This window comes from Bactrocera latifrons, unplaced genomic scaffold, assembly GCF_001853355.1.
Source record: "Bactrocera latifrons isolate USDA-ARS-PBARC rearing strain unplaced genomic scaffold, ASM185335v1 scaffold_32, whole genome shotgun sequence".
NCBI classification, from domain to species: domain Eukaryota; kingdom Metazoa; phylum Arthropoda; class Insecta; order Diptera; family Tephritidae; genus Bactrocera; species Bactrocera latifrons.
This window is the reverse complement of record NW_017536852.1, coordinates 658,181-679,373: the sequence shown is the minus strand read 5'-3', so window position 1 is coordinate 679,373 and position 21,193 is coordinate 658,181. Positions and strand designations below refer to the sequence as shown.

General features: G+C 36.0%; 1 protein-coding gene across 4 annotated transcripts in view; it reads right to left on the bottom strand.

Annotated features, from left to right (window-relative positions):
* Window positions 1-7,666: 7,666 nt before the first annotated feature.
* Window positions 7,667-21,193, bottom strand: part of LOC108971067 (E3 ubiquitin-protein ligase HECW2) — a 36,263-nt gene continuing 22,736 nt past the window's right edge. For 2 of the 4 annotated variants that reach the window (XM_018936887.1, XM_018936886.1), the window contains 3 exons: window positions 10,184-10,372; window positions 9,977-10,114; window positions 7,667-9,904 (listed from right to left, as the gene is read on the bottom strand). In XM_018936887.1, coding sequence (XP_018792432.1) covers window positions 8,968-9,904; window positions 9,977-10,114; window positions 10,184-10,372 — 1,264 coding nt within the window. In that variant the 3' untranslated portion in view covers window positions 7,667-8,967. Of the gene's footprint in view, window positions 9,905-9,976; window positions 10,115-10,183; window positions 10,373-20,158; window positions 20,944-21,193 lie in introns of those variants that run through there. The other 2 variants (XM_018936888.1, XM_018936889.1) reach the window with 2 other exon arrangements.

Below are 21,193 nucleotides of genomic sequence, written 5' to 3'. Positions count from 1 at the left end.
GTTTGCTGATGAGAGATCTGCGACTTCGACAAACCCCGACAATGTAACTTATGTGCGCAAAGTTTTGCACTTAGACCGTCCATTAAGTATTTATTTGATTTTTTTAAATCAGTCCTATTACTTTCCGTACAAACCCTTTATGGTCAACATAATCAGCCTACTAAGCGTACTATTCGTAACACCATCACCCAAAAATAAAATACAGCAGCCGAACCTAAGAGCACACACGAAGACCGTGTAGAGCCGATTCGGCCCAGCAACTCAAACTGATGTACGGAGCGACTTGGCGCATTTTAGCTCGAGATCTTAAATTAAAAGCGTACAAAATACAGCTCGACTTTCTCAAGTGACATCGCTTCCTTCTACCGACTCTTGAAAAGCTCCAACAAGATCCGACCTTTTCGAGCCAAATTTTGTTCAGCGATGAAAGTCATTTTGGTTTCAATGTAAACATGCAAAATTTCCCCATTTGGGACGAAGGTCATCGGTCCATACATATATGAGAAATGATGCCGGTGAGAACGTAGCCGTCAATGGCGACTGTTATCACGTCGTGATAACTGACTAGCAGCGACCGTTGATTTCAATGGATTTATTGAGAGAACACTTTGGCGAGCAAATAATTTCACGTTTAGAACCTGTCACATGCTATCACAGTCTTAGACTTTTTTCTGTGGGATTCAGATCTTGCAGCAAAACATCATGCATGTCATTCGCCAGTTACCGGTCGAAATGCTCGACCGACTAATCGAAAATTGTACTCAACAGGTAGACTATATGAGACGTAGCCACAGAAAACATTTGAAAGAGATAATGCCAAAGAATGTTCTTTCGAATGATAATAAATATTCCCCATTAAATATGAAATGTCTGTGCTTTTTCTTTATCTCTTTTGGCGAGATTTTCAGTAAAAAAGACAAAAACGAAATGAAACTACACCTACTTTTCATGGAACACCAGCTGAAAGTCGTGAGCTTCTTTCACTAACTTCAAGGTCATATCCCGAACTTTTACCTTCTCCTTTACACAGGTACCGGTTATGTGGAACATCTCACCACATACATATGACTTGAATACATACTATATATGGTATCTAGAAAAGGCGACACTGTGCAATGTCATAAAACAAGTCCCCTATTTGTCATGGTGTTTATCTCTTCTACGTTCGTGTTTCAAGATATAACCATGGGATTGTGGCTTATGTCAACTTCATACTTTATTCTTAACGGTCCGTTGGGCAGACACCAGATGGTGTTGCCACGGCAGAACAAAAGGCAACAATTAAGCGCTCGCTATGCGGAATCACACCGACATTTATGAGAAGGCATGTGCCGCTCTCACGTATGCAAATTGCGAAACAAATCTTCGTTCCCACACAAACCACACTTTATATGCGGCGGTCAAATCCTTTCGCAGGAAGGCAAAATATGAAAATTAAATGAAATTTTCGTTTTTTTTTTTTTTGCGGTTGTAACAACCGCCGTTGGCTTTGCAACTGTAACTACTGTACTGTACTAGCGAGCAACTTGCTTACTAACTAACACACTAAGGTAAATTTGTTGCTTATGTACGTTGTTGTAACTACAAGTCTCATATGTACCTATGAGTTCAATTAAAACGCATTTTATTTCAGCCACCTTTGTTTGTTAATTAAATAAAACTGGCAATTTAGCATTTGATTTCGTTTTATTCAGTTTATTATTTGATTTTTATTCAGAACGTACGCATGCGTTTAAAGTTAGGAAAGCAAAAGATTGCAGACTCTTATTTAACTACCTTTGTTATACATATAGAGCTTGGTATTTGAGGTTGTCTTTCATTTTTCATATTTCAATATATATACTTGTATTTATTATTATTAAGACATAACGTTGAATAAATAAATAAATACATACAGATATATATATATTTTCAATAAATAAATAACGCACAATTTGGTACGTTTTATACAATATATAAAAATATAGTTCCAAATTGAATTTGATTAATAATTGTATCCATGACCACTTACAAAACTTCTAAAGTAGTTACAAAATGGTTTACGTGCAAAATATATGTATGTGTATTAGTGTGGGTAAAAACACAAATTTTGTTTTTCGTTAAGTACTTTGAAAAATAGGTTCTTAGACATTGCTAAGTAAGTCTCTTCAAGTATACGTGACCATTTTTGTAGAACAGTAAATTTCCCACAGAACTATGAGTTTTGCGATTTATTTTCACTGAGTTATAAAATTTATAAGAAAAAACATAAATTTTACCTAAAATAATCAAAATTTAGCAAAATTCAAACCGTTAAGTTTACGCGAAAACCATAACAAACCTTTTTGTCGACCATGCAATTTCCTACAAAGTCTATGGAACGAGGTAATTTTCAAGCAGTTGGCTGCGAGATTCCAATTTTTCCATCTGATAACAAGTTCTTCAATAAATTTTGTCGTTCGATAGGAGAGGGCATTGCCACTAGCCCAAATTTTTTATTTTTTTTATTTGTTGGTACACTCTTCATATGAACGTATGTGAAGTCTCATTCAATCTGCCAATTCATTTTTTGTTTACAAGCCATTTAGTGTCGCCGCGTGTCACAGTTTTTTTTTATGATGGAAATAATTTAATATCGTGCAGTGATAAAAATATAATTTTTTAAGTTGTACCACCGAAAGAAATTCACGAACGAATGTTAAAAGTGCAAAATGATTTTTCAGCTATAATTAGAACAGTAGAAAGATTGGTTGCTGAATTTAAACTTGGTCGTACCAAGCCTTGAAGGCAATCCATCATCATAAATCATAGCCTAAATACAGAATATGGTTATAGAAGATCGTCGATTGACTGAGAGAGATTTACGCAGTGTGAGCCATATTTTAAGTGAAATTTTGGATTTTAGAAAGCTGTATGCACAATAGAACAAAAACACATTCGAATGCGTCTTTCTCAGCAACATTTGGAGCGTTTTAAAAAGGATAAAGTTGCTTTTGTGCATAGATTCATCACATTGGGTGAGACTTGGGTCAATCACCATGATCTTGAATCAAAACAAGAGGCTAAAGAGTGGTGTGAACCTGGTTGTACGGCTTCGAAACGAGTTCGTGGCCGGAAATCGGCCAAGAAGTTTATGGCATAAGTTTTTTGGGATGCACGAGGAATTTTGCTCGTGGATTACTTGCAAACTGCAAAGTAATTAATTCTGAGTATTATCACAACCTTTTGGGTACCCGTTGAAAGAAAAAATTCTTGAAAAAATATCCGCATTGCAGATGAAAAAAATTCTTTTTCATCAGGACAATGCACTGTGTCACAAGAGCATTTTTACCATGGCTAAAATCCAAGAATTAACGTTCGAATTGTTGGAGGGTTCACTGAATTCTCAGATTGGGGCCCCGGCGACTTCCATGTGTTTCCAGAACTCAAAAAAGTTATGCGTGGTCATTAGGGCTGTTGAAGCGAATTTGGCAGACCTTCCGGATTCTCACTTCAGGAATGGGATCCACAGATTAGAAGATCGTTGGAGCAATTGTTAATGTTCAGGGAGACTATACTGAATAATAAAGTGTATTTTGAATCATAAAATTGTGTTTTTCTTATCAAACCACAAAACTTTTTAAACAACCTGGTAATAAGCAAAAAAATTGAGAACTGAATGGCGGAGAACCTCCCAGTTGCAATTAAGTTCTCAAACTTGGAGAGATTCTCTTAGATGTATCTAAAAACCTTACCAAATCAAAGTACCAAACAAAGCAAATCATCGTATCTTTTCGACCCGCCCTAATGTGTAATTTATATTAAAATTATCAAAACAAATGCGAACGCTTCATTACTTAACTAAACCTAATGTCGAAAATATAAGCAAATTAAAAATAATAACAAACCAATAATAATAAAAAATAATAATAATTAAAACTAAAAAAATTAAATTAAAAAACGAAATTATAATGAGAATTTAAACAGCATTAAAATCCAATGAATAACAAAAATTTAAATAGAATATAAATTACAATTTAAATATTTTTGATTATCATTACAAATAATAGTTTAACAAAACTGAACAAAAAGTATTTATTTTGATAAAAAAAAATATATAAAAGGCGTTGTGATATATAAAACAAAAAAATTATCAAAATGAAAAAATAATTAGAATTGAAATTAATAAATATAATGTTATAAAATTCATCAAAAAGAACAATAAATAAATAATGCAAAAAATGTGGAGAAATTAAAACATAAATATATATATTCTATATTTAAAAAAGTTTAACATTCTGCGTTACATAAATATATAAATAAAATTAATTTTCAAGTTGCATTATAAATACAATAACAATTATTTTTTCGCCTGGAATAAATATTTATACAACATAATTTTAGTTTTTGAGATTGCAAAGAAAAAACCTTTAATAAGCCAATTTTTAGTAAGCGAGTACCAAAGGAAAGCGCAACTTGTATATACATAATATGCCACGAGGTATCTTTAGCACCACTTGTAAAATTTTCAAGTCGAATATACCTCTTTTTACATCATTTTCAAAGATTACGACAGAGGTTGCTGCAAAATTTTGTAATATTGATTTATATTTTCTAATGTAATATTTATAAATATTATAACATTTTCATATTGCATTTTGCATGTTCTTTGCTCACTCGCTTACAAAAAAGCGTCTATATTTTGCGTTAATAACTGCGACATATTTTTAGCTATTGATTATCAAATTTTGATTTTCATAAATTGTTTTGCAATTCCAAATGGCAATACATTAACCAAAATTAAAAACACTTTTTTTTTTATTCTAAAGACATTTTGGCCGCCAAAGAGTTGGAAGCAAATATTTGTTTACACATTTTTTAATAATTTACATGGCGTAGCATGGATACAATTGTACTTAACGCCTTTTTAAATTAATAGCTAATTTTTTAGTTTTTAAAAATATCTAAGTACTACAACATTTTAAATTACACATATAAGTATGTGTATAAATATACCGGAATTGTCTTCGTATATCTTCGTATGGTGTGCTTTTGCGCCGTCGTTCGGCTGCCATTTAGCTACATACATTCAAACATAGGGCAGTGCGTGTATATTTTGTGATGTGCCGTAGAAGTTTTTTGATTTCGGAATCGAGCTTTATTGTTGTATTCGGAAATATTGTTAGAAAATATATTTACAGCGTGCAATGCCATACAAGCTTTGCTGATTTTTTTTTTTTCTCTCTGGTTTGTATAAAGGAATCTTCATTGTCAGGTAACATGGAATTGTTAAGTGCATTTTTAGCTTAGCTGGTGTCATAAAGACTTGCATTTCGCATAAGATTTTTACTTTTGTATACTTGTTTTATAAATAAATGTATTTGTTTTATAAATAAGTTCAAAAAAGAAATGCTTTAAATAAATTTTTCCAATTATAATTTTTTTTTTCATATAAAATTTATTTTTCCAGTTTAAATTTATGTGGTTTAAATAAAAAAAAATTTAAAATTGTCATTTTTCAATTTTAATATTATTTTCAAATTATTTTATTTTTCTTCAGTTTAAATATTTTTTCAATAAATTTTTTTTTTTAATTTTAAACTTTTGTTTTGTTCAAAAGTATACAATAAATAATTTTTTTTTTTCCAATTTTAAAATAATATTTTGTTCAAATTTGTATAATAAACATTTTTTTTTAATTTCTTTCCAATTTTAAAATTATTTTCTGTTCAAAAGTCTTCAATAAATGCAAATACAATGCTGCAATAAATTCTAAACACACTTAACTCGCACAAAATAAATTTTTTTCCTCCATTAAAAACATTTATGTTCTACGCATACTATTTCCTACGCATATAACGGTTTTTTGCAATAAATTCAAATTTGAAATACATTTTCGGTAATTTTTTATCAAAATTTTCATAGCGTCTACTATTTCAAATAACTAGAGCTACATTATTTAGCTAAACATTTTTAAAACTCAATTCTACGTTTGTCGGAAACATGCGCATTTTCGGCATTAATTTTTCGCATATTCGAATAGATATATATATATATCTATATTCGTCATGTCTGTGGTGCATAATTTCAGTCAGATTTTACCATTGTAGTTATTCACACGATTTGCAATCGTTACTTTATTTTATTTACTATCACTTCAACATAAATACAGTGTCTCTTAAACTTTTTCGCCACATGCATTTGAAAGCAAGCTACAATGCTTCTTCATTTTGCCACGTCCTTACGTATTGCGCTACTATAAACGTAGCTGTTGCACAGTATGTATATTAATAATTTAGTATTTATTAATTAATTAATTATTTATATTATATTGGTTGTTGTTGCATTTCTAATAAAGTCATAACTCGACTTTGCAGCGACTAAAGCTTTATATAGAAATGGACGGGTTAACATACATACATACATATAGTATTAGAATAGCTACATTAACGGTTTATTAATAATATTCATATAATTAATAATAATTTTAATAATTTACATTCTACGTTAGGCTTAAAACTAATGTCACACAGTGAGAGAGCAAATGTTGTTTTTTTAATAGTTAAAAGAGGTAGAGTTTTCAAATTAAATAGTTATGTATATCTAAGTGTTAAAATTAAATGAAGTACATAATATTTTCTGTTGCAATAATACAAAATAATAAATTATTATTTTACTCATATTCGTTGAACTTTCTAAGGCCCTGAAAAATAAACCAATGCATTTTCAAATTTTCTTTTTATGAACAGAAATTTGTCATCATTAATTAGTTATAGTATTTGGCATGAGGTATGCAACCCATATGCACTGAAATCCAATAATTTTAGGAAATTTTAATTGTTAAAATTAGTTGATATAAGTTTATCATTTAAGCAGCTTAAGCACGCATATCGGCAATCATTTCAAGTAAATCAATTAAATTTTGCTGTGATGTGACAAATAAATTAAGTACCTTTATTGATTTTTAATATTCAATGGCGTTTTGATTATACAAGGTGTGTTCCAAAGTAAACAGGACTTTTTGAATCTAGCGCCCCCTGGTGGCGCCATCTATATGTTGACCGGTGCTATCCTTATCGATTGTGTATTTCATGACATTAAATTGATTAGAAGTGAAGTTATTGCGTCAGTCAGTATGTTCGTCTTATCGGTGCGTAAATGAGGTACGAACAAGGAACCAACAATAAATTTTGTTTTAAAATTGTTAAAACTTTTACGGAAACGTTTCAATTGATGAAACAATTTTACGGCGATGACTGCCTATCCCGTAACAGAATTCACGAGTGGTTTCAACGTTTTCAAAGTGGTAGTGAGTACATAAATGGCGATCAACACGTGGGCTAATCAAAATCCGTGATCACCGGAAATTCCATCGAAACAGTGAGTGAATTCATCAAAAATTAGCCGAAATCATCATTGAAATTCATGGAAATGGAATTGAACATCTCCAAAACAGTGATTTATCGCATTTGGATCGAACATTTGGGATTACGAAATGTGTGTACACGATTTGTTCCGCTCAAATTGACCAACGACCAAAAATTGCTCAGAATTCCACATTCGAAGGACATCATTAAAGAGGTCAATAAGGGCAAAAACTTGCTTTACAATATTGTGACTGGTGACAAAACGTAGTGTTTCCAATATGATCCCGAAAGGAAACGCCAGAGTGCTGAATGGAAGGCACCGGACGAGCCGAAACCCAAAAAATCGCGGAGAAGTTAAAAGTGAAGACAATGCTGATTGGTTTTTATGATTCCAAGGGTATTGTTCACAAAGAATTTGTTACACCCGGCCAAAACGTTAATTCGGTATTCTACCTTGAAGTTTTGAAGCGTTTGGTGCGCCGTATTCGACGTCTGTGATGAAACAGGAGACTATTATGAATAAAATAAATTGATTTTGTCGAAAAAAACTATTTGTTCTGTTCTTTTTTTTAAAGTCCTGTTTACTTTGGAACGCACCTTGTATAATACAAATGCTTAAATGTACGTTTTGTTAAAGACGAAATCAGCGAAGCTTGTGGAAGATACCTTGCTTGAAAGACTTTGTACCAGCAGAGTAATATTTTTTATCAATTTTATGGAATTGAAATTTTAAAATAAGTGGCAACATTACTGAAAGAAATACATTGTAAAATGTGTGAAAGCCTCAAATTTTTAAAATTTCTTTTTCTCTGAATTCCTGAACAGATGATAAACTTATACCTTCCTTTCGAGTTAAAAAAAACACGAGCCTTACTCCAAATCGTCCCAAACTAGGTTAGATTAAGTTAGGTTAGGTTAGCAATTTTGGTTATGTCTTCTGCTTTGTCACAGCTAGGACTACCGAGACGTTTCTGCCTCAGTCGTGTAAAAACAGTGGAGGAGAAAGTGCCTAGATGTTTCCACCTTACCCTCCTCTATAGAACTTGACCCAACTCGCTAGAATTCTGCCGCTCAATAACAACAACAAATAAAACATATTTCATTTTTATATAACACAACTGGCATATCTGGCACCTAGAGGCAACATTAAAAAGGCTAAAGCAAGCAAACTAGTCCGTTTCTGAGTTATATTTCTGAATAGTCACACTAAATTCCATAATTCACTGTGATTAAAAAATCTGAATAATCGCACCACTTTGGCGACAACAAAACGTGTTCAAAGTCACAAAACAATTTAAATGAAATATTAAAATGATTGCCATTTAAACACTTGATTGCACAATGGAATATATAATATATCTCACATACACACTGACAATCAACAAAGCAATTTGTATGCCGTGGTTCATACAGAAAAAGCACACCCGTTCACAATAAATATTACAAATATAACTTATGTAAATATGTAAATGCGAAAATACGGAAATAAATAAATAATCCTAATAAAATATCACTTTTCTTTCGTTTATACTAACGATTTTTAATAAATTAACTTAATTCATTAAGTTGAACTTGCGACTGGCTCTAAACTACTAACCGCCAAGCTAGGCATAAACAACGCATGCGCAATCGCTTCGCATACCTATTCTATGCCGAATGTGTTCGTCTCTTCTACGGCTAACAGTAATTTCTCATAGAGCAATTCGGGCGTCGGATAAGGCGGTAAATCTAAGCGATTGAAGCAGGTGTGCGCACGTGGCAAGGCATTCGGTTTGCCCCACTTTTCGATGCAAAACCGACGTGGTCCGGTTGAACCGCGTAGTGCTGAGAAGCCTTCGTAGGGTATACTCGAGGTGCCGGTTACGAATTGTAGCAGTCGTAAACGTTGTTCGTTTGTGAATTTCTCGATAACCTGCCAAAACCAAATGATCACCTGATGGTTGTCATGATAACCCGAACGGTATTCGGTATTTAGACGCCAATCGTTAATATCAATCTCGGCCGTACCGGCAATAACCAATTCCAATTCACGTGCATCGAATACGGAAACAAGACGTGCATCGACCACCTCGTAAAAGCCACGCACCAATGATTCCGTCTGCTCTTGTACGCCACGCTCCAAACGCCACTTAATCATGCGTTCCAAATATTCTTTTTTGTTTTTCTCATTTACAATTATATTCTTACCGCCCGGCTTCAGTTCACGCTCGACCACATGTCCCAATAGCTCTTCGGTAACGCAAAATGTTAAACCAAGATCAATGCCGGTGCCGATGTCATTGTCGCGTATCCATTGCAGCGACTGATGAAACTCATTATCCAGCGATTCCAGATCGCTCAGCGCGACAGGCAAGCGCAACAGTGCCTTGTAAAATGGGCGTGTAAAGAAGGCATCCAATAGGTATTGATGTACGAGCGCCAAGCCCAACACACGTCCGCCGAACCGGAACCAATCGTGGCAATTGTCCACAAATGCTGACAACGGTGAGACTTGTACGGTGTATGTGTCATTGGCTGAGTACTCAAATAGACCGTAATAGGGGTTGAAGAGCTCACGTGAGAGCAGAAAGAAGAATTCTCTGCATAAACGAAATGGAGTAAAAATTGAAGTCAGAAGTCAAATGTTTATAAAAATCAGTGGTGCCAATTACCTTGATGGGCCGCCATAATCCAAGCCTTCCTCAGTATCCCATAGCACAGCGAGGCGACCACGCTGCAAATCTTTCTTGTTGGCCGACATTATGCGTCGGAAGGCATCCTCTAGCAGATGTGTGCGTCGAATGTGTAATCTGCGAGAGTGAGTTTAACGAAATATATTCAAAATAAAATAATATTGTCTTTAATTTCGGGATACTTACTTTAGTTTGTGCGGACCCTGACCGTAGCCTTTCGACTCCAATTTGCGATAGAAGCCACGCAATTTCGCCTCAAAGTCACGTCGAAATGGTGGCGGTTGACGCTGTGGCATGCGAGAGTTGAGCACTGGCGAACCCTGTGGACTGCGTTCTTCAATAGGAACATAGCTCATAATTTCCTGTTCGAACAGGCTGTAAAGAAAATAAAAGAGAGATTTTGAAAAGCTGTAATTTCATACAAATCATGGTTTATTACAATAATTTTAGGGAACAAGTATTCATTGTAAAGTTTATGGAACTCCGGCTATTAAGAAAGCTGCGGAGCTGGTCTGCCATCTACCTAGACAGCCAAGCAGCAATCAAGGCTGTAACCTCGTATCGCATATCGGTGTTTTGGGCAGCAGGGCAGCAGTGAAAAGTGTTGTCAGAAGCAAGCAATTTCACTTCTACTGAGTGCCAGGTCGCGTAGGCATCGGGGCCAATGAAATAGTGGACGAGATAGCCAAGAATGGTGTACGGCTAACACTCGAAAACGTGATCAGCATTGAATAACCCACAAAGGTAGATCCGAAGTACACAAGTTTGCTATCAAGTATAGAAGAGAATGTGAGAACTTGATTGGACTAACTACTAACTGATCACTGTCTAGTAGCGACACACACCCGCAGAATGGGGCTGACAAATAGAGAAGACTAAGCGAGCCACCAGGGAAACAATGGAGCATCTCTTGTCAATGTAGTATCACTACGCTGTAAGCATCCCCACGGTATGATACACTGAAAGAGGTATCGATAGTAAGGCCACAAAGTCTGTTGAAGAAATTAATCAATTTGTAGTCGTTTGTATGAAGTTCATTCTCGTTGATGAACCGCGTTGACACTTCCCTGGGGATTCAAGTCAGCGTTAACGTTATTTTGCGTTGTTGCACTACTCCGTTAACACCAGTGATGCGCTAATGAAGCAATATTCACATGTCATTATTAAGCGCTGTCCTTCAATTATTGAAAATTGAAAATTGCAAATTATGCTGCATTGTAAATGTTCATAGTTCATAAGTCTCCAGCGGGTAGTCGATCGTTTGTTATATTATTAACTCGCGCGTAATTTAATAGGATTAAATTTTAAGTCGGCAGCATATCAATTAGTCACAAGCTTCGTATTGAAATTAATGGCGATTCGGTGCTTGGTGCTACCATACACGGCAACTTAAAAACAAACGTTTTTTTAATAATAATAATACCAATTACATAGACTAATAATGCACATGACAGGATAAACCGTCAACTACGGCTGTATCAAAAGCTAAAATACCATTCACATGTGTTTTTTTAGAGCATGAAAGGGTATAAATAGATCTTTATTTTGATTTTGTGCGGTCAGTTCGATTGAGCTATATGCTATAGTGGTCTGATATCGGTTACCACAAATGAGCGGCTGTAGATGAAATTTCAGACCGATATCTCAAAAACTAGTTCGCATATATGCAGAACGTCAGATGGTCAAACAGATGGTCAAAGGTAAATCGACTCAACCCATTATGCTGATCATTTATATATAACGTATGATCCAAGTAGAATTAGAGGATGGAGTCATGAGTAGAAGTTCACACAAGGGAGTAAAGTTCTCTCCGGTAGATGAACATCCCACGTCCCCCAGGGGAGAGAAGATCAATGTGACCACATAGATGTTTTTTACGAGCGCTTGTAGTGCACATATGAGAGCTGCCCCAGCCACGATGTCAAAATCGCTGGCTACTTTAATGAAAAGGTGGACAAAGAAGGTATCTTTGGCACAACGGTCAGTAAATTCATGCTACATGATGAAACATTCGCTGTGGCAAAAATTTGTATAAGAGTGTAAAGCTACTGACGTACGCCGATGATATTGATCTCATTGGCCTCCGCGCCGTTAGTACTGCTTATTCCAGACTGGATAAGGAATCGAAGCGTATGGGTCTGGTAGTGATCGAGGGCAACACGAAATATCTCCTGTCATCAAACAGTCGGCGCGCTCGCGACTTGGTTCAAACGTCAGTGCTGACAGAGTCCGTTGCAGTTTTACGTGAGTTCCTGCCTGCAAAGGCCTAACCCCACAGTGCTTTCTATTGCTAGAAGCACATAGATCAAAACAATGCGTTGATCAGCGCTCCAAAGCACGAGTGCATGCACCTGCACCATACTCTGGAGAACCAAAGCATGAGTACCGCCACATACACTTATACTTTGGTTCCAATTGATTTGGGTGGACAAGCACACCTTAGCCACCTTGGTCGGGTACGAGGCGAACCTTTGAGGTACTCTGGGTCCGGCACCGCCCGCAGTGCGACTCCACACCGGACTAATGCCCTTCCTGCATTTAGGCTTAAGCCACAGCCACCACGAATCTCCCCAAGGGGCCAAAAACCCAAAGAGCAGATTGGAGTTTGCTCCAAGTGCTGACTGCTCCCCGTGGTACCATGTTTTAGTCTTTGGATGACTTGTAGCTTGCGCTACTGCCAGTTGAGCCTCCAAGAATTCCTAAGAACCCTTAAGAACTCAACTGTATAATGACATGTGTCTCGTAAATCCATTCGTAAACGAAATCGTAAACGAAGACACGGTCGAATACCAGGAATAAAAATATACAGAGTACAGTAACCATGTTTTTACGATGAATATATCTGACATGGACTATGCTGAAATTCAAGGCAAGCCCAGAATGACAGACACAGTGCATGCGGGATTTTAGTCGCCTCTTACGACAGGCATGCCTTACCACGGGTATATTCGGTTTCCCCCCATCCTGGAGGGGTCCACCCTACCCGCAGGGGGACGTCAGTGCTGACAGTCATAACTTCGAAGTCGTAGATACTTTCTTCTATCTTAGAACCAGTATTAACACCAACGACAATGTCAGCCTTGAAATTAAACGCAGAGTAACTCTTGCCAACAGGTGCTACTTCGGACTAAGTTGACAGTTGAGTTGTAAAGTCCTCTCTCGACGAACAAACACCAAACTTTACAAGGCACGTATCATCCCGTCCTGCTATATGGTGCAGAGCCATGGACGATGACAACATCCGATGAGTCGACGTTACGAGATTTCGAGAGGAAGATTCTGCGGAAGATTTATGGTCCCTCCTTTCACAGTCAATAGTATGATGAGCTGTAGGAGATATACGACGACATTGACATAGCTCAGCGAATTTAGAGACAGCGACTACGCTGGCTAGCTCATGTTGTCCGAATGGACGAAAACACTCCAGTTCTGAAAATATTCGACGCAGTACCCGCCGGGGGAAGTAGAGAAAGAGGAAGACTCCACTTCATTGGAGGGATCCGCTGGAGAAGGACCTGCCTGCACTTGGTATCTTGAATTGACACTAAATATCAAAAGGATAAAATGACTGGCACGCTGTTGTTAACTCGGCTATAACCGCGTAGCGTTGTCTACGCCAGTGAAGAAGAAGAATGTGTTACATATTTATTTCCCATTTTTGGCTGCTTGTGGTACATACATATTACACAACCCTGCTAAACACTGAACTTGTTTGCTTTAGTTAACCAAATTAAATTCTATGCATGTACATACATATGTGTTATAGAATAATTAAATTTCAGCACCAACATTATTTTCATTAGCACGGCGATAATGGCAGGTGAGCGAAAAAATTAATTTGCATTAATTGCCCTTGAACTACAATAATTGCAACATGTGGATAGGCAAAATTCGACAGTATGCCAATTGAACAACAACCAAACCAAAACAAAAGTAAATGAAAAGCAATATTAATTTATGCGAGCTTCAAATTTACACGAAATTATATACATAGATTACACATATGTACCTACGTGTTTACACACGTACAAACAGGTGCGGGCGAAAAAGGTAAACAAATGAGACACTATTATTTCTAACGAGAGCACAAATATACCGTTCGAATTACACCATCGCATGTAAGGCTGGAAAAGAAGGCACACCCGCACCGCCGGCAGTTCGTCACTCAGCGGTCACGGCAAACGCTCAGCCAGCAGACACAACTGTGCATGAGCCATCAGTGCGCACACGTATCAATTGTCAAGCATGCATACATACAAACATAAATATCTACAAGCCATTTGTGTTAGGAGTGGTGTAAATGTCATCATCGCCGGCCCAAACGCCGGCGGCACACTCATCCACGCACGCAACGCCCAACTGAAATAACTTCTATTAAACCATTCAACCATACTATATGCATACATATGTATGTACATTTGTATTGACATATTTACAAACAAAAAAATATAAAAAAAAAGAAGTTTCGGAAAAGTTTCGTATTGAAAATGTCATGCACATGACTATTCACCAACGAGTTAATTGCGATCGAAATAAGTCTTAATGAAATAATTGCTTTCTAAACTCAGCTCATCGCCGCCGCGTCGCTGGCGTCTCAAGAGCGCGAGTATGTATGTGTGTGGTAAAGTCAGTTTTCTGTTTTTTTTTTTTGGCATTTTTCTTCTTTTTTCACTTTCATTTATTTATATTTTTGTTTTGTTTTCGATTTGCTGTTTTGTTTTGCTATTCTACGAGTCATTTTCGCGTTTGTTTTGAGTCACTTAATTGAACGCAGAAATATTCTTGCTTAATAAATTGCCGGCGATAAGTGGCAATATAATGATCCGATGATCCAATAGGTTTCAAAATACAACAAATGCTTGCATGCGGATATTTGTTGTACAAAATTAGTGTTGAAAGAATTTTAAAATATACAAAGTAGCAAGAACGGAAGGCGTAAGTTCAGATCCAATCCAATATTAGTTACTCACGAGATTCATTATAAAAGAAGAAAAAACGTTAACTTCGGCGGTACCTAAGTCATAATACCCTTCACAGAAATGCCACTTTATATCTGGCATTTCTGGGTCTTTTTGGTGGCAGCTATACGCTAGTGTGGTCGGATCTGAACAATTGGTACCGAGCTTGTAATATCAGGTCAGGTTAGGTTAATTTGGTGGGCCAATGGATCACGCATAGATGGACTTGAGTTACTAGGTCCATAAGAAGTAGACATCTTTTTGGACGCTTGCGCTTGACGCGAATTTTAACAGACTCTTTGGCCTCACTATCGATACCTCCCCAAGTGTATCATACCGTGGGAACCCCACGTAATATGGACAAATTCTCAAGAGATGCTCTATTGTTTCCCTGATGTTATGCTCTAGACATTTCTTCTAGTCTTTTCGATCTGTCAGCCCCATTCTGCAGATAGTGTGACCAGTTAGATTTCCCATCATGTTCCCACAGTATCTTCTGTCGAGTGCCAATAGGAACTTTGTGCACATGACTTTTGCAGTTTTTCATCCAGGTAGCTCGTTCCATTCTTGGCAATCTCGTGCACTATTTCATTGCTCCCGATGCCTTTGTGACCTGGCACCCAGTAGAAATGAAGTTGCTCGCGTCTTGCAAAATTTTCCACTACTGCTCTGCTTCTGAAGCAACTTCTGGCCTATATACGATACGAGGTTACTGCCTTTATTGCTACTTGGCTGTCTACATAGATGTTGAGGCCTCTTCCGCGGCTTTTACAATAGGAAAGATCTCAGCCTGAAATATACTACAGTAGTCCGGCAACTTAAAAGGCTGCCTTATGTCTAAATCTGGACACCATATTCCCGCACCAACGCCATCGCCCAGTATGGATGTTTAGAGTGTTGCGCGTAGTTAACGTACCTTGAGTTGAAAAGTGGATTCATTTAGTCGATGTATGCCAAACCGCCATTACCCACCGAGCTTTGCCCTAGGATTCTCTATATAAACTCCGCTGCACCCAGTTGTCGTCTCGCCGATTTTGCTGACCAATTTTCAGCGAAGAGGTCTAAAGTTGGCATGTTTAGTACCGCCGTTGGAGTGGTTCTTAAAGCTCCCGTTATGCACGGTGCAGCAAGTCTATAAATCCTTTCTATTAGCCACCGATAGGTGGATCAGAATATGGTCTTACAATAGCTGTGTAGCAAGTATATGAGAGAGGGAGGGAGCCCCTAGGTTGTGCCGAGCATCTGCCTACAAGGTACTTGGTACGATTCTTGAGAGAGGGTTCTGTCCCATTTATGGCAGGATCCCTCCATAGAGGAATTTTTTTGCTTTCTTGTGAACACAAAATACGGTTTTCCCGACCCGCTGAAGATGCCCAATTCAGGTATAATGTCATATAAAAAAGGTTTTCATAGAAAACTTGATTTTGATAGATCAGCTTGTGTGGTTGCTATATACATACTTAGAGTCTGATATCGGCGGCTCTGAAAGAATAAGCACCTTTTTGGGGAAAGAAGAGTTCACAATATCTGATTGATATCTCAAAAATATAAAGTCTGTTTTCCAAACAATCGGATCTAAGCAACTAGAACGGACCGGGCTTTTTATCTGCCTAAGGACAAACAACTCAGTACAATTTCGCAAAACTATGCAAAAGCATGCTTAACTCATTTTTGGAAAAATTGCTAGCATCAGGCGTACTATATATGATAAGTTATGATTGAATATATTAGGTCCGTTCAAAGTCGTGTTGCGACGGAACAAATTCACGGATCGAAAAAACACTTTACCAATATATTCTAGACAATTCGATTTGTACAATAAAAAAATCGATTTTTTTAAGAAATTATAAAAGAGGACCCCCTAAGGTCTATCATTTCATCATGGAAAGATATACGGTCCAACAACGTGTCGAAGTTATTAAAATTTACTCAACTCAACTCAACCTCAACTTAAAGAGCGCTACGTCCAATTTATGGTCGTCATAATCGTCCTGTCAGATCAACAACTGAGCGTCTAGTGGAAAATTTTGAATCCAATGGCAGAGTACAACATTTTCCAGTACCAGTAAGACATAGAAGTGCCCGTAGTTTCGAAAATATTGCTGCCGCTAGCGCATCACTTGAGGAAGACCCAAATGAGCATCTCACACGTCGTTCTCAAGTGTGTTATTGAAAAACCCGTTATTTTAGAATATATGACAGCAAAATGATACAAAAACGAATTTGAGATCGCACTGCACATAATTTTTTTGTATGAATGATAAAAAAAGACTGTCTTCACGATGTTTAAGATGCCCCCCTGGGAAACCCCCGTAAGTCTTGGTTTTAACGATCTATCCATAAGAGTAGCGTCAGAGTACAGAAAAACTATAGATTTGAAAACTCGAAATTTAAAGAAGTTTATAACAATTTTAAGTTAAGCAAAAAAATCTTAATTAAATAAACCGTTAATTTTTTTCAAGGAAAATATAATACGGAAAATTTAGAACTAAATTTTTCCAACCTTTTTTTGTTAAAATAATATTACTACAGTTATAGTCAATATTTAAAGACCTGAACAAGATCACGTACAGATATAAACAAACCCACGAACAAACCAACAAACATACAAACCACAACGGTAGCGGAATTTCAATGAGCACGAGTCACACGAGCATTCGTATGTTTGTTTGTGTGCGAGTAACTGATGCCGCTGCTGACTAAGTCCCTAGTTGTAGTTATAGCCCACTTAATTGGTTTATGAAAATTTTTTGGCCAGCACAAAAACAATAACAAATTAGCGCGTTTTGAGTTTTTCGCCCCTTTGGTGCTTAATTTGATGTGAATTGAAAGTATTTATTATAATTATTTCCGTTTTTTAACTACAAATCTATAATATTAATATTTTCGTTTGTGTGTTTGTGTGTATGTTTTTTTTTGTTTACCATGGTGTTTTTATGGCTGTGCTAATCGCAAAAGGCGTGAATTGCATCAGATCCAACAATATTTAGAACTCTACCTCTATAACCGCGCGTTCTGAAGCTGAAGGTCAAGTAAAAGTTTGATCGTTTATAATTTCATATAATTTATTTAGTTTTTGTTTTTGAACACAGGTGATTTTAGAACCTTTGAGAATATACAAATACATATATTTGTATATATGTTAAGTCATTTATTACGTTTATTTTAATAAAATGTAATTAATTTTAATTTGAGACTATACGCTTTTGCCCAAAATTCTATTTAAATGTATAATGTTATAAACGCATGTAATTGTTTAAGATTTCTTGGAAATATTTTGGTTTCTGTAGAATTAATAGAAATATTTCCGAAATTTACACAAAAAGAACGTCGGATAGCTAAACCGATACTCCGGTAGCATAAAAGGACGGAAAGAATGAAAGCAAAATAAGGCATACTCAAGTTAACATTATTACTAAGCCTATTTTTGACTATAAGCTCAGTCAGGATAATAAAATAAATATAAGTATAATTATCATTCTCTCGACCTTCTAAAAGTACACTCAAGATTTAAATTGAGTAATAGACTGTCCCATTTAAACTGCATTCATCGAAAATTTGCCTCTTATGAATCGTCCATCCTCCTATGTTTATGACGAAAACATCGTAAAGGTTAAGGAAACAATGCTAGAAAATCGTCGTGTAATTGAGGACTCAATATCTTCTATAGAGCACATTTTGGTTAATGTTTTGGGTATGACAATGTTAGACTGGTCCAAAAACCTGAATACACCGTCTAATATAACAATCCAGCTGACGATCGTTAATGGTAGCTCCCGGTGCTTTAAACTTTTGCATAACTATCAAATAGGCTGAAATAAAGCCAAACAATCGAATTGGTAAGACATTTACCGGAGTTTCTAATAGGGTTATATGATTTTTAAGTGTCGTTATGGCCACTTTTAATATGTCATGATCTGTCATTTTTTTATAGTATTCAGAAATGTCTACAATTTCATCATGAAAAGATCTACGCACGAAAAAGAATTACAAATTATGTGCACGCTATTCGTGGAAATGTTATAAATATTGAGCGTTCATTTTCTTTCCATAATGTTTAAGAGCCAATAAGACAAAGAACAGCACGAAGTACTGAAAATATTGCTGCAAGTGTTGCTGAAAACTTCTCAAGAATTGGGACTGTCTAAAACCACAACCTGACAGATTCTGAGAAAGGATTTAGGCTTGCATCCGTATAAAATTCTTCTCACTTAAGAACTGAAGCCTTTGGACCACCGTAAATGTCGCGAATTTGCAGATTTTGCCTTGGAACATCTCAAAAACTAGAAAGATTTTTTTAAGAAAATCATATTCTTCGATGAGGCTCGTTTTCATTTGAACGCTGCAGTAAATAAACAAAACTGTCGACTCTGGTGCGAAGAAAATCCACAAGTTAATCATAAACAATCATTACATTCACCTGAATTTATTTTCGATCTGGTGGAATCATCGGTCGATACTTTTTTCGAAATGAAGCTGATGACACCGCCACTGTCAATGGAGAGCGGGAGAGCTAGAAAATAACCAACTTTTTTTCGACGCAATTGGAAGTAGCGGAACAACCGAATCACTGCGAGAAAACATTGAAGATTCAATTAGTTTCATCGTGCTTTGCAAACAGCAGCAAAATAACGATGCCTATCTAGGGTTAAGGAACTCATAACAAACTTATTGGAAAACGCTGTAGACCATAAATCTATAGAAAATAGTAATAGTGATAGTATTAAATTTATCCCAAGTCCACTTACTTACGAACTTACTACAGTTATAGAGAAATGGTAAAATCCGTGAGAAATCTAGTCTATGCCAAGATTTAAGACAGCTAAGTCCACCTTCTAGTACTACCAGCTATGATAAATATGAAAACATACGTGATCGATTCAAATTGGGTAAATCTTCACAACTTTTTATCAAAAAATCAAAATATGAAAGAACTATGTATGTACATATGTAGAAAGTCGTGTAAAGTCTTAAATTTAAACATAGTTCGTTGTAGAATAAAAGTCAGATTGCATATTCATGTCAAAATAATTTGAAGGTTAGAATAACATACGAAAAATTATTATAAATATTAAGCGTTTGAATCCACTATTTTTATAAACAAACATTTTTAGATAAATATATAGTATATTTGATATGGAAATCTGTTTATTTAAATAATTTTTTGTGAACAAATAAACATATTTTTTTCAAAAACACTTACACAGCCCAAACAATGTACGCCGCCTTCGAAAGGAATCCCATTTTCGATGCTTTATGCAATGCGAGCGGGGAAAGTACTCCAAATTATGATACACCAGAAGTTATCGGTTCTATTCACATATAGTATAGTATATATACCAGCTATCAAAGTACGGACGCTGCAGCACAGCTTCAGTTTGCAAACGAATCCGAGGCAGAAGCGGCAGCAATGCACCACTTGAAGCAGCTTAAGCTTAGACGAACGTTTATAGCGGCAGGCAGCGGCTTGTGCGCAATATCACAATGCAACAACAACGAAATAAAAGCGCTTATCGAGGGACAGCCTTCGCTGTTGTTATCACAATGCGCGGTGCTTTTCGGCAGATATTATTAATTTTATGTAATCAACGTTTTTTTTATTTTTATTGTTATTATTATTATTGGTTTTTTTTGTATGTTGGCACTTGTACCCTTTTTTTATCACTCTACTAGTTTTTATCACTTTACCACCACTTAAAATGTGAGTATGTATGTAAATAAGTTGTTCAATTTACACTCGTTTCCTCGCGTTAATAAATAAATCGTGCTTAACTGTAATTGCTATTAATATTAACAGTGAAAAAACATAAGTTTATGCATAAGTAAAATCGGCGACGATAATACATATTCATAACACTATTCCATATTTATTTTAGATTAAGCGGCGAGTAATTACACAGGCGACTTTTAGATTAAAATAGTTCTAATTAGCAGCTTTTTTGACTACACGCTAAGATAGGGAAGTACAGGTGAGTGCCGGTGAGTGCCGGTGAGTGCCGGTGAGTGCCGGTGTCCTTCAAATGTTTGTACAACTGAAAAAGGTGCGTTTTGAAAAGCCGCGATAATTTTTATGAATATTTGCTTACGCCAAAAATTACAGACATTGTGGAATAGAATATATTTATTTTCTTGCAACAAAATTTTTTTTATTAGCGTATATTTACGAGATAAGTTTTAATAGTTATAATTTGCTCTTTTTAATAAAATTTTATACTTTAATTGGTTTTATATTTTATAT